Below are 25,485 nucleotides of genomic sequence, written 5' to 3' on the forward strand. Positions count from 1 at the left end.
ATTCAGGGTGGAACTGACATTGGTAGGCATGAGTGTGGGAAAAACAGAGAACACAAACCCCCAGAATTGCCCAGAAAGCTATTTGTCTCTATTAGGGAATGAGTCTGATGAATTGGATGCTGATGGTACATCATATTAATACAGACATATTGCATTGAATACTCGTAACAGCTTTCACTAAGGAGTCTCTTTCATTGACATTCATGGACAATATTCAGTTGTCACAAGTTGTTGCTGCACATTATAAAAAGAGGAGACTCAATCTAGAGAAGGAATTCCTGAGATAAGGACATATGCATGTTTAAGTTAGTGCTCAGTAAGAAATATTTCAGTAAAAATCCCAGCACCTTCATCACTATCTCCAATGTTAATCAGCTACCAGCCCTCCAAACATAACAGAAGTCATTTACTTGCTACTGCACTAGCTCTGTAAAACATGACAATATATGCCCACTTAGTTATTACTTGTTCTCGAGCCTTCTCCAATTGTTGAACAAGGTCCTCCCGTTCATGTGCTGCAAAGTGGCGAGCCCCAACTTCATCATCTCCAAGTCTTTGCTTCGCTATCGTCATTCGAAGGAGCTGCCATCACAAAAACAGATTCCATAAGCAAGAGAACACAGGGTGTAGCATCAGAGTATATCTGCATTAGAAACAGCAAGCCGTCATAGATTCCATCTCTTCCAGCACAAACAGCTGGTATTATTTAAACCAGAGGGAATTTTCTGAGCTGAGGGCTCAATCCTGTTCTCAGTGAAAAATTCCAGTCAAACACTCAAAGCATCAACAGAAGCTGAATTAAACCTTGCAACGATAGTCACCAGAGTATACAAATGATGAAAGACCAAGTAAACACAGACACGTGGTCAATGTTTTTTAGGACTGACAGGAACTCATCCCAGCCAGACTATAGAACCAGAGTATTCTCAGAAAGCCATTTTCATATGTAAATCTTCAAATTCTCTGCAGCAGAGAACTCTTCCTAGTTAAGAACAAAAAGGCACTAAACGGCTTGCCCAGCTTCATTTTACTGACACCACTTAAAATCCCACTGCGCTACATCAGTGCAAAATTTGCATTAACAGCTGCTAATACATTTGCTTGCGCTTCGTTTTTTTCATCTACTGACAAAAGTTAATTCATGTTAAAAAAAATAATGGTCAAACAACAAAAAGACTTGGCCAAAATTCTCAAACAGCTAATGAACTCAGAAGCTTTGTGACTGCTAAAAACAGTCAGACTTGAATTAATACAGTTATATTCAATATCAAAAGCAAAAGGCAACTACCTTTCAAGAATCATGGAGTATTAAAATAACAGTCTATGAGGCATTCAGCATTTACAGTTCTTTATACTGAGTACGACTAGGCAAAAGTGTTGCCTCCCCATGGCCTCATTTGTAGGAGCTCCAGAGACTAGAGAAACCCACCATAATAACCAGCCTGACTTTCCCCGTCTCTTTGCCTGCACCAAGGAATTAGTGTACATCATTATATTGCAGAGTCAGAAAAAAAATCAATCTTCTGAAGCAGAAGATTGTACATTAAAATTTATCTTTGGTATTTATGGGATGCCAGTCACCATAGCTGCAATGTGCCAATTAAAATCCTGCTGATGCAAGACAGACTACCAAAATCATCCTCCCCACTTACTTCAGCTCCAGTTCAGTGCAAGTCACTGAAGCTAGCACAACTTGTTCTGATAAGCAGTTCACTTGTTTAGGGAAAGCTGTGCCCCCCAAAGTAACTTTTGGCAAACTACATTTCACCGTCCCCACAGGGAAAGTACAAACCACTGCACAGTTAGTAAGGCTGAATGGATCCTAGGTGATATAATTCCTATTAATTTCTTTATCAAAACAAATAAGTCAAAAATGCAACTAGCAAATCCTGGAATGGCTTCATAGCTATGGGACTGAGGTTTTTTATATGCTAAAAGGCTGATAAAAAAATGTATGGTAACATGATTTAATTCAGTTAATTTAATTTCTAGAAACTCTTGCTAGTGAGAAAGGCAGTAAGAAAAAATGTAGTAACATTTTGAGGACTCAATCTTCTTCAGGAAAACTAGAACTGGGAAGGGGAAATCACACTTTACCAATGCCTCCAATGCCTGCAGCAGAGCAAACCTTCTGTGTAACGAACGCTGAGCACCAGGCTGGGAACTGGATCAGAGCTGTGACTCATGCACCATGACCAACTCTCCTCCAGCCCAGGAGGGGGTGAGGCGTAAGATGCAATTATAACTGCAAGCAATTATTACTTGCAAGGTCAAACAGTCTGCCAATAAAACCAGAACTCTTTATTTACTACTGATTTGGGGGGGTGGGGGGGTGGGAAATATGAAGTCTTATGAAAAGAATGCTTCAGAAATCCAAATTTGGCCATAAAAGCAGCATTATAAACATACATAAAATAAAGTAAAATACCAGTCCATAAAACAACAGAATGCTCCTTCCAGATAGTTGGCCAATCAGAGAGTTGACAGGGCAGAACAGGCCAAGTCCTTTAATTCTGCACTGCAAATGTCTCAGGAGGCAGCACCACCTGCTACAAAATTCTTCCCTAAAAATGCTATGACCCAAAGAGACACTAAGCATTATGCCAGAGAGTTAAGGGTTTATTTCATATATTAGTGCTTTGTTATAAACTTTATACACCCGCCCTCTGGCTGCTGTATTTTTATTTCCATCATTCAGAAATCACTGAGGAAAGGACTGCTCAACTCAGTTTTGCAGCTAGAGAATAGGTTAATGCTACCCCTCGGGATTCTACGAACAGCATCCACAGCAGAGTGGATTTAAATTACTGGCACCTTACCACAGACAGATCTTGTTTATCAAGAACCCATAGACTGATAACCAAAACAATCCAGTGCTGCAAGCCACTAGTCTTTATTATTTTAATATCACACCTTTTTCTTAATCAGTGTCAGCTAAAATAATCATAAAGTAGGAACTCTGTAGCAGCCCCATAATGCCCCAAACGGGCCTCACTGCGATAGCTGCTGTGCAGGCTATGAGTCCACAGGCAACGCCTGTGCCAAAGTTGTACATTCCTGATTAATGATAAAACATGCAGAAGTAAAAGAGAAACAAGCACAACCAGTAGGAAGGCAGCAACCATCATGTTTAGCCACAGTCACTGACAGCAACTGTCTTCACCACACAGTCTACAAAATCTTAAAAAGTGGACCAGAACTATGCAAATTTGCTACCTTAAGTCCCAGTTCTGCCAAAACATATGCACCATATTTAACATTCCACACTGTTGCTGCATGAATGATTGCTCTATAACGAACTGTCAGTAACACTGCAGCCATTGTTTTCCATGCATCATCTTCTCGCTTAGAGCTGCCCTCGATAGCTTATAAAACCATTTCTTTGCGTGGGTAGGAATTCAAGTGAAGGCAACTGAGTCATCTAGTCTTCCACAAGCCTCCAGTTTCTCTTATGCTTTCCATTTTCACCGTTTTACAGGAGAGAATTAGATTTCCTAACTATCTTCTAAGTTTCAGTAATTGTTCTCCAAGCATTGCTGCCGGAACATTAGGAAGGAAAAAGATTCACAAATAACTATCAAAAACACAGAACAGTTTTCATGTGTCAGAGCTGATAAGAGATTGTGATCAATCATAAAAATAAATTGTCTTAGATATCTGGAGCACTGCAGTCTAACTATTGCTGTATTTCTCAAACTGCAGCAACAAATCCTTCCAGAGACTGCCTGAAGAAGTTTTATTATTCATGCCAACAGAATTCTAGCTGAAATTAAAGGAAAAAATTAGTCCAGTTAAACCAAATGCAAGTAATTTGTTATTGCCTAACTGAGGATGTACTTAACATGATTTCAACAAGTAAAATGTCACCAGTTTAAGGTCTTCTTGCAAATCCAAGTGACTGTATCCTACTAGTAGCAAACATTAGAGCAGTGAAAAACAAGTCAAGCTATCAAAACATTTCTTTATCAATAGAGCTAATGTGTGATATTTAAAGAGGTTTTTTTTTTCTTTTTTAGTCCTACAAAGCTCTTGCCACTCAGTGACAAAGCCTGCATGAGTCACCCCTGCTCAGACACAGGCAGAATTGTTCATCCATAAGCAGCTTCACTTGCTGCAAAAGCAGCTGTTTGTTCATCTCTTGCCAGAAGTAAGGTTGACGTAGACCAGCTGGGCAGGATGCCCTCCCTCACTTCAGAAAAAGCAGAGAGAAGAATGCAGAGGGAAAATGTAAGAACAAGCAAATTATTATAGTTCTTTGGTTTTGTATATACCATGCATTATCTGGACTCCAATGCCTGAACTAACCCAGCTGCCAGTACAGGAGAACTGATGAGCAGAACAGAATGGCTTTGGGAACAAACCTCAAATTTTATCACTGAAGCTAGGAGGGAGCAAAATCTGACACAGGAGGAGAGTGTTAAATCCCTCAGATATATGGCAATGCTTTTTTAGGCACTTTAAAAAACAGCAACCTGACTCTAAAATAAGCTGTATTTCTCATTTACTAGGAAAGAGAAGAACGTGTTCCAAAAATGAAAATCCTAGTCTAAATTAATCCCTGATGCAGTTCTTTCCTCCCCCTCTTTATTTAGCGATGCACTATTTTGCACCTTTTGGAGAGAGGAATGGCAGGCAGAATAAGTCTTTTTGTATTTTTCCATTTGTTACGAGGCTCTTGAATTTAAATTCATGCTGAGAATACAGATGTCAAAGATGACCAGCTAATATAAAGTTAACCCACAAAGGCAAATCTAAACAAAGCCAGTCCAAGCACAAAGTAGGCTCTGTGTTACCAAGATCATATTGTTATAAGGATTTAGCCTTTTAGAATAGGTACATAACCTTGATATTTAAATATGTTGTGGTTTTACTACCTTTGTATTCTGCTTGTACTTACAAACCCTTGTTACCTGTTCAAGACTGGCTTGGGAAAGGCTGTATGGCATAGTATTGGTACTGCGGAACTGCAAAGCACTGTCTTCTACACTATAATACAGTTCAAACAAAAACATGCAAATGAAAAGAAACACCGGGAAAGCCGGTCTTTGAAGGCTTGAGCAAGTTGCACTAATGCTATGCATACTATAAATCCAGGTCTTACTCGACCTTTTCGTAGCTCCTTGCGCACCTTCGGGGAAGTCCTTGTGATAAACAATGAATAAAACTGTATTATCACAATATACCCATGTTTAAAATAAAAGAAATAAAATAAAATTAACTTAAATGGAAAAAAAAAGCCCACCTGAATAATTAAAGGCTGCTTTTTTATCGATATTTTTAAATCCCATTACTTTGAAACTGTAGTTGAGGGAGGGAAGTTATCATTCATTATTTGTTTCATTTTTTACTTCGTTAACCACCTCGACTCTCAGATTCAACCTCTCCCTAGTTTGATCTCTGAATGTACCCTGCATACAGCTCCAGCTGTGAATGTTACACACATTTGGCTTGAGTTTAAGTATTTCAATTAACAGAGACAACAGGAGTTTGATTAATACCAAATGGCAGATTTTGAGCAATGTTCCATATAACTTGCTAAATTTAGCAATAAAATAAATTGGTTACGTAAGGATAATAGGATGAGGGCTTAATACAAAGCTCACTATATATATTTATGATCAACTGCTCCATATTTTTGAAGGGAAAAATCATGCCTCCCCTGGTTTTATCTACTAGAATTTTGCATTTTCATTGCAAAAAACCTGAAAATTATCACATGATGAAGATATGCTTATCCATACTCATCTGTACGAAGAAAGGCCACTAATAAAACATTTTTTAAAAAGAATGAAATAAAGAATGTCTGAGATCATTAAAGTAAGGCTAAGTGCAAAATACATAACTAAGGACAACAGAGCAAACACAGCATACAAAAAAAATATAATAAGCTGCACTTAGTGGTATCCTGTATAAGCTTCTTTTGTTCTACTGTTTTGAGCATTTATTGTAATCAAAGTGGCAATCAAAGAAGTTCTGTAACCCATTGTTTTGTTTTCCTAAGAAGTAAATGCAAAACTCCAGCCCAGTTTACACATTCCATGCGATTTACTGATAACAAAATGTATCATACCTTATTGTCCCCTTGTACTTCTCCCAGTCTCTGTTGAAGCTCTCTAATCTCTTCTCCAAGATGTTTATTTCGATCTTGAGCCTCACTCAGTAGCTGAGCAAGATTTGCCTAGAAAAGGAGTATCAGTCAGAAATTGGTGCCTATGAAGAAGTGTAAGTGGTGATTGAAAAGAAACCCTAGACTTACTCCTTATCTGCCAAAAATCTTTACTTTTATTGTTGTTAGTACCCAGACTTCATGCTTCATTAGAGAGAGAACAAAAAAAATCACTAGGGTTCTTTATCTTTAATAGTAGGAAATACATCCTGCACGTGTGCATATGCACTCCTACAACAACAGCACACAAGACAAAGCGACAACATCTACAGTAGTTCTGGTGTCTTGGCTGGTGGGAAGAGCAGAATGCAGAGTACTTTCACAACATTTATACAAAGTTGCCAAACAGTAGCTTTAAACTTACGTATAATTAGATAAAAGGCACAGCTGAGAAATAATTATAATTGTATTCCTAACAGTGTTTAAAGCAGATTCGCAGCCAGTAAAGGAGGATGCCAGCCAGAGTCCCCCTGTCCCTATATGAAGCTGTACCATGGATATCTAATAGCACAAAACTTCACATGTGACCTGACTTGCGTTGTTAGCTAGCATGCAGACTTCTAGAAAAATAGAGGTGAAGTCAGAAAGTAAAAACACACCACCCTGCCCAACCCCAATAATTCAGGACAAAAGTTATCATTCACGTTAACCTACTAAGTTAGCAGGGCAAGCAGTGTGGTCTGTAATTTTACAATTCCATCAGCTTGATCACTGACCAAAAAATTATGCAATCTCTTCTTTTCCTATCCATGATATCTGAAAATGAGCAAATATCTCACGAATACACAAACATTGACCCAGCACAGGAAAAGTCTACCAGTTACATCTCTTCTAAGAGAGTTATAATCATAGTGGCTAATGTGCAGCCTTTCAAGACATTGCCTGTGGACAGCTAGGTGTGTCATCCATTGCCATAAATCTGAATTCAGGATATAAAAAGAAATAAAAAAAGTTTTCAGATCTTCTACGCATGACTCGGTAAAGCCCCATGAGTCTAAGCTACTCTTACATGTACTCCTTGGGTTTGAGGCCAATGCATCAACTGACTATTCCTAACTCTCTCTTGGTATTTTAGGTTTAGTTTTTGATTCCCTACTTGCTGTGCTGCTCTTTCAGCTCCCCCATTTCTCTGTTTTTCTCTTTCTCAGTCTAAAAGAAAAAAAAAAAATCTTTTACCCAGTCATTCTCACTACCACTTGACAGTCTCTTAGGATGTTTCTGTGAGTTTTACCTTTAAAACTCATACACTACCAAACCAACAAGGTGTCTGATAGACATTTCTGAAATCTTTCCCCTTGTTTACCAACAACTGCTATTTCCACACCCTGTTTATATACTAAAGAGAACTATTAACACAAATATATTGAAATTAATATTAACATGAATATAGCTATGCATGCATCTGACCATTTGGATTAGACTATTAAACTATTATCAACTGGAACTTTCATACACTACTGTATTAAGCCGACTCCAAATTCCAGTTGGTCTAAAATACTAATAGCTTCAAACTTTTAAACAGGAAAAATAACTTGAGAAACTGATATATTCTACTTGATGAACAACAAGCATAATTCACTGCTACAGCTTCTGTACTTCTGATGCTCTGAGATCAAAGGTTCAGAAGAAAGTAAGGTAAGTCTCCCACAGTTTTGGAAGAAATTAAAGCACTTTTTAAACTACTGATAAGCCTGAAGACTGTAAATAAATAATTTGGGAAAAATAATGTAACAGCAAAAAACTTAAACAGCTAATTATAGGACCAAAATTAAGCTGACTGTAATTTTATTTTCAAGATAGCAACCATTCAAGCAATGCAAAAAGTTCCTCACGTATGCTTTGGCAATTAAAAAAAAATAAATTTTTCTACATGTTAAGCAAATGTGTAATAGTCATTCATACATTGAATGAATCAAGGAGCTTCAGAACACATTCAGTCAATGGCATTGATAAGTACTGCTTAATGGCTGTTTAAAATAAAGAAAACAAAGAACCCATGTTTGCAGGAAATTGTATATAAACTGAAGTATCTATGGCTACCGCTCAGATGCAATTATATTTTTCTTTTTAAAGAAAGCTGACTTTCAACAAAGGCCATCCAACCACCAGACTGAGTTAGTTAAAAGGAACATGATTTATACAAACTTCTCTGAAACACTTCTATTTATAAAGTCCCTTTTTATGATGAATTTGAACGCTCCTAACACTGCAATAGCACATGTAATTTCAACACCTGGGAAGAACTCAGTCTCACTAATCAGTGTTTACAGCCTCAACGCCAGGATTCTAGCATTCTGTAGTCAAAACTCCCAGTAACTGCAGGAAAGGCATTACCATGCCTATAGTAAATCTTCCTGCTCAGATTTATTTCCTCTAAAACCATTTCTCTGGGATTGCAATTCTATGCTGAATTTTATTTGTCAGTCATATAAATGACTTAATGTGACAAAAACCTTTATACTCGAGACAGGGATTTTGGAAGCAACTTTAAATGAAGAATTTTAGACACCAAAATAAAACAGCCTCATTTAAGCATGCTAAGAGCATTACAATGAGCTAAGTATAGACTTGGTCCTTAATGCAAAGCTTCTATTATACTTTCGTTAAACTAAAACAACCAAGCTATGTCACAGAAGTAGTCTCCAGCAATTATTCATTTCCCTGGCTTAGAGGTTCCATACAACATGTAATTTAGATTGTTCCGAGTTTTAAAGGTTTTGGCAAGACCTCATTAAAGCTCTCGGTTAAATGTGGATAGAAGGGGAAATACTTGATTTTCAGAAGAGCTCTACTGGGCTTAAAAAGAGCCAGCCAAAAGGATACACTGAACGACACCTGGACTTGGTACCATTTCGTTTGCATATATAAGAAAACATACCATATGGTTGAAAGATGATAAAACTAACAATGGAGGACTGGCTTCATGAGCCTGTAAGCACATATTTTTTGAGGAAAGGGATGAAATCTATGCAAGGAGAAAGGCAATTCATTTTTCCACCTGGCAACTTCTTTTCAATATTCATAGAACACACAGAATTCACTTAGAAATTCAAGACAAGTTACTTCAGCAGACAATAAAGCTCATAGCATTTACCCATGCAACAGAGAGCAACTTTCTGAAAATTAGCCAAATTCAGCTTCTCTAGACTCAATTTCTTCAACAGTTTCTTTTGATTCTAGGTGAAGCCTTAAAGAGACTCCTGTAACTGCCTTTACTTCTTTACTTTGAAAGACTTTAATTCTTTCATTCACATCATTCAAAACTAACTTGGAAGTACTGATGAAGAGAGATTTCTGAGCCATGGGTAATGAAAGGGAAAGATGCAAAGGTCTGTATCTTTCTGTAGCCTCATCTTGTCTTGCCTCTGCAACAACCCGCAGCAGTGGAAACTGTTTTTCTCCTAACCACCCCTAACGCAACTGTCTGCAATAAAAAGCGTGCCTCATTCTAGTCTCTGATTAACTGCCTGCTATCAATCTTTCTAGAGCTCTGTCCACTTCTGGCAATGTTCAGTTTCCAGCAGGTATTCTTGAGTCTCTGCAACATGATAAGCTATTTGTTTTGCCTCTGTTTGTCACAGGAAGCTTGCATGTTATCACAGAATATTTCAGGTTGGAAGGGACCCATAAGCATCAGCAAGTCCAACTCCCTGCTTCTTGCAGGACTACCTAAAACTAAACCATATGACTAAAAGCATCACCCAGACACTTCTTGAACTCTGACAGGCTTAGTGTTGTGACCACATCCCTGGGCAACCTGTTCCAGTGACGAATCACCCTCTCGGTGAAGTATGATTTCAGTGCAGCCCAACCCCCCATTGGGCATAAGAAACTGTCCCCATATTCCTTTTCTCTCTGACCAACAGCAAGTGTGACCACAGCCAGCAATCCCACCAGAAGCTTGCAAGAAAGCAGAAAAAGATCGATGTGAGGGTGCCGAGTGGTAAGTGCCTACCTTTATTACATAGGGGGCAAAAAAGCACCATAAATCAGAACAGACCAAAGAGTGAAAGATTCAATGGGAATAGATCAGACCTTACCCTTTTCCACTCAGACTTTGTTAAAATTTGCAAGAACATTTTTCAGATAGAAGGTGGAAAAGAACCTTAACTTTTAGCTACAGATAAGCATGTGAAACTACTGGTGAAAATACATACAAATATTTATTAACATAAGCCAGTGAATACCTGTCAGACAGCAACAGATTTTTTCTCACTGCTGACCCAAAAAGAAAGGGGGGTGGGGTGGGAAGTAACTCGAAATAGGCAGCCCTGGAATTATGCACTACACTTGAATTTGGCTCCTTTAACAATTTTGCAAATCTAGCTACACATACACATGGAGTTATTTTCTCCACACCACTTTAAAAATGATGGATAGTAACACACTCTTTAATATAGCTCTCAATTCTCTTGCACATAAATCTTATCCGACACTTAAAAAAAAAAAAGGATTTTTTTTTTTAAAAAAAGGACTTTCTGCCTTTAGATACTGCCTGAAAAAGTAATTTGGCAAGGGGGATGAGGGGGAAACTTCCAACATACCTTTACAGTTTAAAAAATATTTTACTATACAAATAAGCATTTCTATACTGCAGTTCAGTCTTTTATGTTTCTTTCATCCACACCTTCAAACAAAGAATATACTGAATTAATAGGCTGACAGAAAAAGAAGTTTGATGAAACATTAAGCACACTTGATGGGTGTGACTGATAGCAAATTTAATTGCAGTTTCTCCTCCAATGCATTCATATGATTGCAATGGCTGAATTAATACAGAAAGACCTGCTTTGCTTACCAACTACCACTGTTCACTCCAAGGTAAAAGAACTGATGATTAGCACTAGCTTCCTGATGATAAGAAGCAAAAATTACTGTATTTTTCTGTTTACGTTGAAAAACTATGTAGAGAAGACTTCTGAAATTATAGGTCCTGGGCATACTAAACAAAATACACTTAATATGGGTCACATTTACCCACAGAAAAACAACAACAAAAATCAAAGCCTTGCCAAGCAGTCACTTGACATAAAACAAGAGAAGAAGAAAATTCTCTCCTCCTCTGAGCATCTGCTGCTCAGAGAACCAGGCAGGAATCCCACCACAGAAGCACACTAGCACACTAGTCAAAACTTGACAAGGCTCTGCAAAACAAGAAAGGCTCGCTCCTGTTCCCATACTTGAAAGACACTCAGCAATTGGAATTTTTATAGAGCTGATTAATAAAACCAAAAAGCCATTTAAGCAGTAGACATATAAAAGGAATACTTTTCCTCTCGTTTTCAACCAGTCTTCTGTGTGTTAGATTAGCATAACGCTGCAGAGGACCAAACACCACCCAGCCAGGCGTGGAGCATTTGCCGAAGGCTGACAAACAAAGTAACATTAATATCAACTACAGACTCCTTCATGAGGCCAGTTTTTGCACAGCGACTTGTTAACACACATCGTAAGCAGCAACCAAGAGTGTCTATACGAATAATCAGCATCATGAGAAGTGACTTGGCAGAAACTCCTTCGCAATGAAGGTTCAACAAGGTACTTCAGTCCTCCCGTGCTTCATATAGGCATCAAGTTTTTGTTGACAGCAGATGAGCATAGTCAAAGAGAAATTATTAAATTGTACTTATACAAAGTCTAATATACTAGGATAGAATAAAAAAATGTTTCATCTTGTTTCATCAGAAATATTTTAGCTGCTTTGAGATCTTGAGATATGAGATCTATGAGATCTATGAGATAATGCACAAAAAGAATCAACATCCCTTAAACATTCTGAGTGTTGTGACTAATTAACAGAATATTCAGGTGTAGGGGTGTGGACCCTCTATGCCATTAAAGTAAAAGACAGCAACCAGAGGAGAGGTTGTTGTACACGTCAGGTCTGAAGAGCACTCCAAATTCTAAAGAGGGACTATCATCTATTAGAATCGGCATTCCTTCTATTCTAGCCTTACATCTACTGCAGAACCTACATGCTGAAGAAACAACAGTGTCGCTTAACCTACATGCTGAAGAAACAACAGTGTCACTTCACAAAGCGTGACTCCTAGTGTGGCTAAGAAGTTCTAGGTTTGCATACTGCCACCTGTTCCTATCAATGGAACAGCAAATTTCAGCGTGCAGAAAACAGGATCTCTCTACCAGCTATGCTCTTGGAGCAGGCACATTTTGGAATCCACGGAAATATTGCTCTCTGATGCATTACAAGGGCAAATGATCTCACTGTTTTCCATCTGCTGTCTCACACTATGAGAGTCAAACACACGCACCCACAAACCAGAGCAAAGTGCACAGGTCTAAGCTTGGCCCATGCAAAAACATTTTTAATCTTCAAACCCTCTGAAGAAAGTCAGAAATCATTAATCTTCAGAGCACCCCGGTGATATAAATACAAAATGATTGCTTAACCTGTAGTGTATCTTATCTGAAGACTTCATCTCACAGGACTCTGCAGCTTTTGCATTTTAGTGCAAGACTAGCAAAACTTCCTGAATTAATGAATTAACAAGAAATAGTCTCACTGTAGTCACACTAGTCATTTTTTCCTTATGATGTCATAAACAGTCACAAGGCAATCCCTGAAGTTTGTTTGTACAGCTGCATACATTAAGCTAGAACTGGAAGTGGAAGCGAAAGGGATCAGAATTGGTCCATTTGGGGCATGTCACAACATACTCCTGTCTGGAACCTCTGGTCCTTCTGATGTTCTGCTTGCCCCAAAACGCCATGTTCATGAACTTATTGATTAGTAGAAGTCAAGCTGTCTGACCAGTGTCTCGGTGAGTGGGTAGCATGCTGTTGTGATGTCAAGTGATCACTGGAGCAGTCAGAGTCTCGGTCTGAATGAATCACCTCGGGACACCTACAGATAACTATAACTGAGTTAAGGACTATGACCTTCAGGAAGGATGCACACCAGTTCTCCGATGAGAGTTTCTGCCTGGCAAAAAGAGTAGTTGTCAAGCTGAGCTCTATACTAGGACTACGCCACCATTACATTACAAGGCCCATTTAGGAGCCTCAGAGGGTTCTGTGGCCATGGGACCCTCTCTAAGGCTCAACAGCTGCTTGGAAGTCACAGGATCCCCTTGACTACATGAGGCAAAAGTATCTTTGCCGACAGGTTTGCCAACTTCAGAAGGAGAGCTTTAAACTAGAAATTATTGGGGAAGGAACGAGGAGGCTTGGGAAAGGGTAGGCAAGCCAAGAACCTGGGATGATAGGAAGAGAGTGGACATAGCAATTCGCAAAGCAACTGAGCTGAAGCGTAATTCCTTTGAACACGGGCATGTGAAGAAGGAAGCGCCTGCAGAACAGCCTTGGGGGGAAAGCTCCCAAGCATGTGCCTCGGAACTGGCACACTTGGACGCCCCTCAGAGGCCTAACACATGGAGCACAGGGAACAAACAGGACGAGTTCGATGACTGTTTGCAGTCACAGGGTTATAATCTCATTGGGATCATGCAGAAATGGTGGAATAGCTCACACAACTGGAGTGCTGTGAGGGAGGGATACAGGCTTTTTAGGAAGTACAGCACAAGGGCAAAGGAGGGGCGTTGCCCTTCATGTGAGAGAATAGCTGGAATGATGGAGCCCTGCCTTGGGACAGGTCAGGATTCAGCCAAGACCTTTTGGGCCAAGATTAGCGGGCAGATCAACGTGTGCTGTTGTACTGGGTATTTGCTATAGATCTCCTGATCAGGAAGAAGTAGTAGATAGGGCCTTCTTCACACAAGTGGAAGAAGCTTCATGTTCACAGGCCCTGGTCCTCATGAGGGACTTCAGCCGCCTCAATAGCTGCAGGTATCTGAACACCACCCCCTCCCCATTTTTTACCGCGAGAGTGGTCAAACACTGGAACGGGCTGCCCAGAGAGGCTGTGGAGTCTCCATCCTTGCAGATACTAAAAATCTGGACATGGTCCTGGGCAACCTGCTCTAAGTGGTCTGCTTGAGCAGGGAGATCGAACTAGTTGATCTCAAGAGCTGGCTTCCCACCTCAACTGTTCTGTGATTTTGTGATATTTAGCTCCATTTAATTTGATTCATCATACATTTAAAATACAAATACAAGCCCTCACCAGTGAACACATGCACTGCAGCTTTATAATTGACAAACAGCCCCATTGCAAACCCAGTATCGCCAACTGAGTGGTCTCACTGACATCAATTTCAGCAAATCATATTTAGGACTGTGGCCCAGCACAGTCTTTTCCTAACCATGCATTTTACTTCACCTTTGCTTATTCAAAGGATCTCATTTGTATTAAAAGAACTTCTATTTCATATAGAAGGTCAAAGGATTCACTGATCTGTTATTTCAGTGACAAAGCTTCTCCCAAACCGAATACTGAAAATTTAAGCAATGTAGACAAAAACAATAGTCAATATAAATCAAGGTAGAAATCACATCTATGTTTTTTTCTTTAAGCCTCCCAGCATGGTGACACTGTCCAACAGACATCCAGTAACTTTTTGCCAATGTCATAAAAATGTTCTATTATCACAGCAAATACATACAAATGCGTACCACTGCAGAATGGTAGAATTTCTGTTTATACAGGATGTATAACAGAGGTTCTGTAGTCAGAGCAACATTTTAACATGCCTTTCAAAACTGGGAGTGTCTGTTGTTTACCACCTCTGGTGAATTTTAACATCAAAATCAACTCTTTATTATTCCTATCCTCCTGAAACAATTCACCCCTCCATTACTTATGCAGAAATTACCCTACCCCTGACACCACAAGACATTATAAAGCTACCTTCAACTGCAACATTGAATTGTGAATGGTAAGAGTGACCAGGAAAGCGCTGACAGCTCACAGGCTGTGATAACACTAACAGTAAAACACCTACTGGAGGAAAAGAGGTTTCAGTAGCACAGTTTCTCATTTCCTGCTTTTGTTGGTTGGCAAAAGGTGATACACATGGAGCAATCTTTGGATAGAATCACAGAGCCATTTAGGTTGAAAAGGACCTTTAAGATACTTGAGTCCAAACCAATTATGTCAGAGATGTGTACCACTGCACACACAGCTTTGAGAGGGAGAACACTGCAGAGCACTGCATGTTAAGATAAGGAACACCAATTTTTACAAAAACACGTTCTGAGTTAACTAACTATTTGCTGATAGAAATTGCTTGGTTACACACAAAACATGACAAAAGTGTGTTGCAAAACAGGGAGAGAAGGCACAACGTGGAAAATAAGATATTTTAAGAAGTCAAAGTGTAATTGATAATAAAGATGAAAACTGAAGACACGAAAGAGAAGAAAGTAGCAACTCCAACCCACCTACTACAGTTAAGGTTCTAGATTGCAGTTTCAACAATAATTTTTCAGTTGTGGTAAAGAAACATAACAGAGCAAGTTGTTCAGCATATAATATTTTCATCTTATTTCTGACCATGAGAACAGCATGCACTTTTGTGCCATACAAAATTCATTATAGAATCAGGGCCTCTGTTTATATAAAGTGACTGAGGTCACAAACTTCCCCCAGCAGGCAACTAGGCTTCTGGGCAAAAAGGGGATGGAAAAAAGTGCAAAAGAGCACTTCACTCTTTCTCAGATGAAAAACTGCTAAAAAATGCACATACAGTAATAACGCAAAAATACTCACAAATTTATTTTATTATTCTTTGGTGCATTTCTCAAAGCAAAACCATACTCTTCTTCAGAAAGGTTGCCCTAACTACCCAAGATTATCCACCTTGTATGCAACAGACACACTTCTCGGGAAAATGAAAATTCAAAAAGTGCACTAACTGTACAACCTAGAGTATATATTGTCCTTCAGGAAGACCTATAAATGACCACATTTGAGAACAAGATTTTCTTTATTTCACCGTTACCTAGCACAAATACATAGCTTTCTCAGCAAAAAAAAACAACTCCTCGCTAAATTATTAAATGGCTTTCCACATGCTTACCATGGTAAGATTTGCCAAAACTTAACATAATCACAGCTTCTGAATTTAGACTAAATATTGCTAGTGTTTTAGAAACAAGTGTTAGATTTATTTGTTTTGGAAGATGGAAGATGAATCAGACCAACATCCATGGAATGGCAAATCTCCCTTCCTACTTCCCTCTATAATGACCCATATACTGCATTGTGCTTTTTTTCCCCTTTTAATTGTATATTCTTCAACTCCAGTTTTAGTAGTCAGAACGCACAAACCTATACCTGATCAAACCCTTTTATTAGAATTCTATCGAAATAACAGAATTTCAAATAAATTATGCTAAATAATGAGGAAGTTAAATGATTCTATGCTGAGCCACGGACTTCTTGGCAGCTATTTGTTTTAAGTGCCTGAACGAGTAATTATATTGCCTCTGAAAATTTAGTTTAAAACAATCAAAACCCCGAGTCCCTAAAATTTTAAGAAAACAGCAAGAACTACATGCAAACTCCCAGGGAAAGGATGATGAGTAAAACTTCTGATCCATTAAGGGAATGCAATAACCATGTTTTAAACATGGTTAAAAGACTTTCAGGACTGGCAATTACAGTAACAATTCTTGTTCTTTTGGGTTGTCCTCCTCTCCTTGCTCACACATTGTGTTTCGGGTGCCATTTTTCTCTAAAAATTAAGATAATTTTAAGATGTGACAAGCAACACTCCACAACAGGGACACACTATGTAGATCTCCGGGAACAAACAAAAAAGGTGAGCAGGCAAAAAGTTTTCCAGGGGAACCATAAAATGCAATTACCATTGTTCTTACCATTTATAACTCAGAGCCCAAGTGACCTGGGAGAGTATCTAATGGAAAACAGTACTCACAACAATAAATTAACAATTATGGAATGCAGACAATGCATTCCCAGATTGCTTTTAAGTATGAGAAGTCCTGTCACGAACCCATTTTAGGACTCAATACATGAAGGACAAACAACAAGGAGAACAATCTCAAGTCTCTGTACGCTGACCAATTTCAGTCTCAGGTGAACATAAAAGCAATAGCCATATATTCTAATTAATGATAGTTCAGATATTTCAGAATGAAACATGTTTAGACAAAAGCACAGGAAGCCACAGATTAAAGACAGAGCTTTTCAACAGACAGAAATGCTTGCTTTTTACCAGCTTTCTTAGTTAATATTTTCACACTTTTGCAAAGTACTTTTGTGACAGATAAATAATATGAACTGAAAAATAAATCCTACCTGTTTCCTCTTTTCAGGCGGAAGGGATGGATCCCCATCCTACAAATAAATGGACATATTTTACTGGCAACTTTTTTCTGAAGCCAGCAACTATATTAACTTTGTGGATCAAATTTTAAAACACATATTTTAACAAAAATGTTATCAAAAATGTTTCTGAAGTACTGCATCTTGATTAATACCAGTAATATTAATTTCAACTCAAAAAACTGTCTAAGGCTGAAGATTTGTTTACACTTCTAGAACAGCAGGTCATTACAAATTTATGTTGCATTATTTTTCATAATGGTACATTAAGTTGCTGTGGAATAATAATACCACAGTCAGTTTTTAAATGAAATTATGACTGAAACTAATTTCCTCAGAGCACGCAGTGTCTTTCTGTGTCTTATATAACAGGCACTACCTCACCAACGTGGAACAGATGAGTAATAATATGATCAGGGCTCTACAACTGCAGGACTACTGTGAACAAGTACCTAAACATTTTTACAGCAGTCATTATGGACTTCTTTCCATTTTTGTGAGGTTCACCCTTGTCCCCCAGTTATACAGAATTCATAAACAACAACCTACAATCAGCTCCCGATACTTCTTTTTCAGAGACTGGTGTCGTTCCCGCAGCTGATTTGCCATAAGCTTGTACTGGTCCCTTTCTTGTTGACAGGTGTCCAGCTCTTTGGAAAGGATTAGCAATGCTTCCTTTTTACTTTCAAGCTTTCTTTTGCACACCAGGTACTGCAGAAGAGAAAAAAAAAACAAACCACAACTTAATTGTAACAAGCCATATCTAGCCCAGCCCAAACTAGGTTCAAGAGGCTCAAGTTTCTGTCTGAAAAGGTGGAGGAAGACTCTCTGCATGAGATCAAAGTCTGCCACAAGTAGTCTTAGCTTACTAATAATAATCACAGGAAAGAGATCTGTTGTATCAGAAGCCTGAAATCCATTTGTAAGGCCACATGCTCACCTGAACACCATGAGTGAGAAGAATTCAGCAATTCAAGTTTCTCCTCTTTTTCCTCATACACAATAGGATGAGAAACCTCACAATTTGACCCACAGCCCTGGGAAAGCTCCTAGAAAGAAGAATCCTTTGCAAACTCCCTTTTCTACTTGCGTCCACAACACCCAGCTCTCAGCAACCAGCATCTCCTGCCCCACTCCCCCTTCCTTCCCCCTCCTCCCCATGCTACCAGCAATGTCCTCTGGGCTCGGCCTCCCACCTGGACAGTGAAACAGGACCATGTTACAGCAGAAGTGATAGCGTGAGCAGCAACCAAAATTTACCTTGAGTCTGAAACAATTACAGTGTGGTACCCACACAAGTAAAAAAACTAATTCAGCTGTGATACCATACACACGTGCTTGTTGAGTCAGAAGAATGCGAAATAATGCAGGAATATTGCAAACACCTGAATGGAGAGGGGAGGCAGAGGTGCGCCTTCCCCTCCAGCCACTGCCTCTCATGCACAAACCAAAGCAGAACTTGCAAATCTTACCTGTTCTGCATTAGTCTGATCTGCTTCATTGCCCTTCCCCACTGAGAGGAAAAAGAGTAACCTGTACGTCATCCTTTCCTGCAGTGGCTGAATGTTACCTATCAGAAGTTTTGGGCAGTTTTTTCACTTAACGTGATGTTCCGTCAGCAGATTCTTCCTACCCATCACTTGACACTGCTCATGCTAAAGCATATATTTCTATTTCTGATACTCTCACATAAGGCGTAGCGCTAACCACTTTCTAAGTGTGCTCTGCAAGAGACCAAATATCACAGCAGTCATGAAAACAATTTATAGTTTCATTATATACACTGACAAGAATACTTTGTCATTATAGGCTCTTGCACAAAGCATGAGCATCAGCACTTCCATACTGTTTGAGTCAGTGCTGTTCTTTGGGACAAAAATCATTACTCATATGTACTACTTGCTTAGAATTGACTTTGTTAACCTCAATTTCAAGTCGATAAGAAAGGGAAAAGCGACTTTGGTATATTAGTACAACCAACATTTTCCAAAAATGGTAAACACTTGGTTGCAAAAAAGTGGGAAGGGAATGAGAAAAGCAATTCCGAGAAGGATTTGAACTCTCAAAAAGGACACTTCCACCTTGGATTAAGTTTATTTCTGGCAATATTGAAGTTGAAATCCTGCCATAAATTTTCTGGATTATGATGCCTTGGCATCAACAAAAGCAACTGTACCTATGTACTTATGTCCTTACTGATACCTTACACAAATGTCAAGTCCCCTGATAAAGCACTGAAAAGTATCAGAAGCTAAACTTTAAACTTGTCAGCATGTGATTACAGTGACATGGTAAACTGCTTCAAACTTGATAAAATAATTCCTTTCCTCAGAGTGAAATATTTGCCTCTGACAATCTCTCTTCTTTTTTTCCAGTTTTATCTCATGTCTTAGTCAATTCTAAAATATGCCTTCACTAAATTGCTTTTAAATACTAACAATCTAATACAGTAATTGCAAATAAAAATGAGTAAAAGCAAACCTCATCATCACACCAAAAAAACCCAGCAGCCCAAACCCCTGAACCAAGTAGCCTGTCCTGTTCCTTTAACCACCAGAAAGAATGAAGCTGACCCATCCAGCCAACACCTACGTGGAGCAGAAGAACAGCCTATACAATGTACACAATGTGAGAGAAGCAAAGCTAAACATCTCGCCTTAGTCACCCACACCACCAGCAGGTGCCTCTGAGCCTGGCCCGAGTGGTGGTATATGAAGCAGTGAACGACAGAGTCAGAAGCTTGTGGATAAAACTATAAAAAAAATACTACTTATAAGGCAGAAATGCAGACCTAGTGCTAAACAAATCTTGGTTTTGCCGTGTGTCACAGCCCTCCACAAAGGACACACTCAAAGCATAAAGGAAGACTTCATCTTTCACAGCAGCACTGGCAGGGGCAAGGGAATTCTCTATTATCTGTTAGGTTGAGAATAATGAACCATAAACAGATTGTGGGGAGAGTTGCGTTCAGGGTCTAAATGAATAGTGACGTCCTCCTTGTTTAAACTATATTTTAATATGATTAATTGTATGCTGATGATGTGTCATACAGAAGAAAGGGGTTGGCATCTCTCATCAATGTACTGTTTGGATTTTGCTATAAAAATGACCACCTAGAAGACTTTTTTTTAAAGGTATTTTTAACTTTTGTATATAGTGACTTTCCCAAATAAATGCAATAAAAATAGTAAAAATGTATAGTCACTTGTTTCCATGGCCTTATGGTACAAGACACAATAAAGCCACAGCATTTCTGTGGAATTTGATTATTCAACAGAGGTATCTTTCAAATTCTAATTACCAGTTTTGAAGAAAAAACAGATTTTACAAAGACAGACCTCAGAGAGTTTATTCAATATATATGTTTCTGAATATTAAAAAAATAATAATTATTAGTAATTGTCATAAACTGACCTAACAACTATACAACAGAAATTAATTCTACTCAGGGAAACAACTGAGTCACACCAACAATTTCCCATATGTGGACAAGCAAGTGCAGCAAAATTGGTATGCTGTCAAAAGGAACACAGGAGTTCAACAGCCTTTTTGGAGCAACACAGACAATAAGAAAAAAATTCTCATCTATTCTGAGAAAAAGTATTCAATAGATGCTTCTGGCATTCATATAGAGATTTCTTCCTCTGCAATTGAAGGAAAGCCTATGTCTCATGTACTCTCTATCAGTGAGACAAACAAATGAATTGTTATGCGCTAGTCACTAGAAAATATTCTTACTGTCTTTTGTTTCTTTTTAATTGATGTTCCAAAATAATCTTTGAGTTTAAAAAACAAAGTTAACCAAGAACCAGCTGCTATACTTTCAATCTAAAAGCTACAACATACAACTTCTCCTATCTGTCTAGTGACTTTTATCTACCCATTTGCTGTTATCTGCAATAAAGCAAATTATAATTGCTACAAGGAAGATCATAATAATTAAAGGAATATATATGACTTCTTACATTACTGCCTGAACTGCTTTACAGCCAGATGACTACTTTAGTGAAATTGAGTAAAAAGAGACTGACATTACAGGAGAATGTAACTGCTCCAAGGTGACCCTCCAGATCAAACACTTGCTATTTGTCCATTGCTATTTTTAGCAACAAATCTGGATAGATCTTATTAAAGACACCGTAGACATGGTCTAATAATCTGATGAAGCTGGGACACTGTCAAGGTTTTAGACTTGCTTTTTCTAAACCAACAAACACACCAAATTCTTATCACAAAATAATTTATTTTAGATTTGTACAAATTACTGGCCTATACTTGGGTATTTAAGGGCAATTAGTGCAAAGAAGGAAAATATCTAATTTTCTGAGGGTAGAAGTCTACCTCCAAACTGTGCTTTGGAATCACTGTGGAACACATTCTATGTTCTCTCAACAATCCAGCACCTAGTGTCCTCCCAAACGCTGATGGGCCTAGAAACCTATTGCCCACCATGCTCTCAGAGAAACCATGAACTCTACTTTCCATCTTCTGGACAGGGGATCCAACTGCTATTTAACTGCCTGCAGTTTTATCAGATTTCTCCTCACTGTCCTTTTGGAGGCGATTTTGTTGTAGAAATTACAAACTGAAGCGCCCCAAAATGCATTGCAAAGTCACTATGCAGGGTGTTTGTTGACTGTGTTTCAGTAATGTTGCTCCCCTTGACTTCAGATTAAACGGCTCAACTTGTCTGAAAGAGTCAAGCACTCAAATCCAGAGAAATATACAATTACTGGCCATTTGCCTGCCACCTCATCGCATGTCCTGATCTCTGATAAATCTTGAGACAACGCAGTGTCCTTTGTTTTATTCCACAACATCAGCTCTGCTTTGCCTGCTGCCCAGAGCTTGCTTCACTACGTCCTGACTGCTGAAACACAAAGGATGCTCATATCATTCACTGATGAGGTAAGTGACATAAGCAACGCCCCAGACCACCATGTCTTATCTTGATGACAACACTACACCACATCATCTTCACTGGTCATTTAGGAATTACCATAATTTGATTTGATTCGTCAACACTATTTTGTGATGTGGTGCCCTTAAAAGTTTTGTATGTGGTGCATCTGATTACATTATTAATTTTTCTGTGTTTGTTCCTCAACATCCCTGTGGGTATCTTAGTCCAACCTGGAACATGCAAACAGGACAAACAAACACTTGTTTTGTTGCCTGAAAGCCCAGCATGCAGGTCTCCATGCCACCTCTCCCACAGAACTCCCCCAAGAACTTTGCAGAGCAGTAAGTCACAGTGCCAGCTCTTTTAGCATTTCCACTTCCTTTTCCAAATGACAAAGCCATGACTATGCCAACTCAATCACCCAGGGACCTCAGAGCATCTACTCCACTTTGTTCTTCCCTACAGCCACTGGCATTTGCCTGTGTTTAAAAAAGCTCTGGAATTAGTGGCTCCAAAGCCTGTCAGGTCCCCTCATATATGTTTGGTGAATTGCATTTCATGCTGTGTTTGAAAAGATAACATGACAGAAGGTTAGAGAGATATGATAAACATGAACATTTCACTAATTTTCCTTCCTCTTCTCTCTTGCCCACATAAAAAACCTGTGCAATCAATGGGAAAGGTATGCTCTGCCAATTACAAGCAGGTTAGGTTTCTCATTCTTATTCGGAATTCATGTGTGGAACATTTAGCTATTTCAACTACAACTACTACTCAATAGCTGCACTTTTGATAAATAATTCCCCAAAACTCTTTCCCCAAGTTTTAAGTTGGCAATTACTAGGCAAGGGAGCTCAAAAGCACAAGCATATCTCTTCTCTCTGTGGTGCCAAAGACCATACACAGTTAATAATCAAGAAATAGCCTCTTGAGAATGACAAATTAAATGGAGACTAAATTTCTTCAAACTAATTTTAGGAAGCACAGTCACATATGAGTAGCTGTAAATAGCATACAGTAAATGCTCTAATGCGTGGGAGGTGACAAGGAAAAAAAGAGAAGCATTTTGACATTGGACTTAATTCTAGAAGCTGGCAAATCTGAGGGAGAAGCTAGCAGAAAGAATGGAGGACAACCACTCTAGTCTTATGGGTTTCCTAGGAAACCTTTCTCACTTCCAGTGGAAAACACCGCCAAAAGTACACGTTCTCTAAGCAGTATTAAATTCGGACTAGTGCCAACTCTCAATGAAGTGAATGGAAGCACACTCCCAGACTTCAGCAGAAAAGAGACCAAACTTGTAGAAGTGAGGTCTCTAAAGCAAGGACAGATGTGGTCTTGCTGATTATGTAAAAGTGTTTTTTCACTACCACACATGATCTCCCAGTACTGTTCAACTCATGTCACCACCCCAAAATCATGATACCACCTACTCCTTTCTCTGTCACTGATTCTGTCATCATCCTTAGAGAACACAATTCCAAGACAGATTACATGGGATTCAGGCAAAAACTGAAATCACACCCTTATCCACAGCAGAACATACAGAGTTGGAAGCTCTACAACCTTTCAAAAAGTAGCCCCCAACTACCCTGGAAGCTCTACAACCTTTCTAACAAAGTTCTTAAATCATGTTTTTCATTCATATTCGTGGGATTTAGCTATGTTTTATCCCCCTTACAGACAGGAAAACTGAATCACTAAGGAGCTGACTCACATGAGCTTGTGTAAATCAACAGCTTAGCATATCTGTAAACATGGCTGTCAAGCTGAGATGTAAGTATGGACATTCAAAAACACTTAAAAGCAGACAAACAAAACTCTACCACCAAGATTCTGGTGACCAAAATTACTTTCAAGAATTCTATTCTCTTCAGTGAAGAGTACAGTATGGTCACCTTTCTGTATGTATGTATAAGGACCTACCACCTTTCTTAACACCTGAAATGCCAGACTTTTAAAAATCATAGAATGGTTTGGGGTGGATGGGGCCTTAAATTTCATCTAGTTCCAGCTCGCCCTGCCATGGGCAGAGACACCATCCACTACTAGACCATGCTGCATTTCAATTACTCCTAGCTTTCAAACTTGGGAGGACCAACCTTGTGAAAATTAAAAATTAAAAAGAATGTGACCTTTTTTTTTCAGACAGATCTGAACCCACCAGCTTCTGGTCTTTTATAGCAAGATTTTTAACCTCATTCTACATTTTAACTGTGCAGCATCAGCAACGCAACAGTGTTTGTTTAGAGCTACCATATCTTTTCTTGCCTTTGTCATCTTACATTTTTGAAAGCACTTCAAAACATTTACAAAATGCACAGGGAACAAAACTTACATTACCTAGCAGACACTAAAGCTAAGATGCTTGGAGAAGCTCTGTACCACCAAGGAATACAGTCAACTGGAAAAACTGATTACAGGTTGCTTTAGAAGTTACAGCCACTTTCTCACAGACCCATTAGAAAGTTGGAGTTAATGGGTAAAATGCACAAAGTTAATCACAACAGCCAGAGGAAAGCAAAAGAGAGAAGAATATACCCTGACAGCACGTGCTACAGACCTCATGCAGAAAAACCAGCTGTAAGCCTGCTGTGGGAACAGAGAAAAAAGAAGGAAAAGAGGAAATCACCAGGCCTCTAACTGTTCCTAAAAAAGAAAATGAGATGTCTGCTTAAATATTTGCAAGAATGTAGCTTCGCACAGCGATTAACCTTCGCTACAATCCAGAAGCCCCTACCAGAGGTAAGTCTTCAATTTCAGGATTGAGTTTTTAGGTTAAATCGTATCAAAACTAAAAAGGTTCCAAAGTAAATCTAAATGACTCTTAAAAGCCAAGAATATGGACTTTTCCTTTGAACACACCTCATGAATTGTCTCTATCTCTTACGCTTCCCTGCCATGTGACACCATGTCAGATGCAACACTGCATCATCAGGACACTACTAAAAAGTACACTTTTCACTTCCTTCTGGATTATTTAGTGTGTTGCATAGGTAGACACCAATACCGAATGTACTGTGCTAGCACAGACCTGGGCCCACACAAACTCCCACTGAAATCACTAGGACAAATGACAGATTCAGGACCCTGAACTCATGTATCTTTTTGACAGGTCAGGGCCTCAGGCCACGCTCATGTAACAGGCAAAGCCCTTAAGTCGGAGGAATTCACCTGCATGCACTGTTCTCTCGGGCAGCAGACACA

The 25,485-nt window shown here is 38.9% G+C and overlaps 1 protein-coding gene across 6 annotated transcripts in view; it reads right to left on the bottom strand.

Moving 5' to 3' along the window:
* The window catches only part of CCDC149 (coiled-coil domain containing 149), a 51,966-nt gene that overhangs the window by 25,408 nt on the left and 1,073 nt on the right, over positions 1-25,485 (bottom strand). For all 6 annotated transcript variants that reach the window (XM_037390503.1, XM_037390495.1, XM_037390488.1 and 3 more), the window contains exons 2-5: positions 17,925-18,086; positions 17,349-17,387; positions 6,071-6,178; positions 466-582 (exon numbers count right to left, since the gene is read on the bottom strand). In XM_037390503.1, coding sequence (XP_037246400.1) covers positions 466-582; positions 6,071-6,178; positions 17,349-17,387; positions 17,925-18,086 — 426 coding nt within the window. The remainder of the gene's footprint in view (positions 1-465; positions 583-6,070; positions 6,179-17,348; positions 17,388-17,924; positions 18,087-25,485) is intronic.

Source organism: Falco rusticolus, chromosome 1, assembly GCF_015220075.1.
Source record: "Falco rusticolus isolate bFalRus1 chromosome 1, bFalRus1.pri, whole genome shotgun sequence".
Classification (NCBI taxonomy): Eukaryota; Metazoa; Chordata; class Aves; order Falconiformes; family Falconidae; genus Falco; species Falco rusticolus.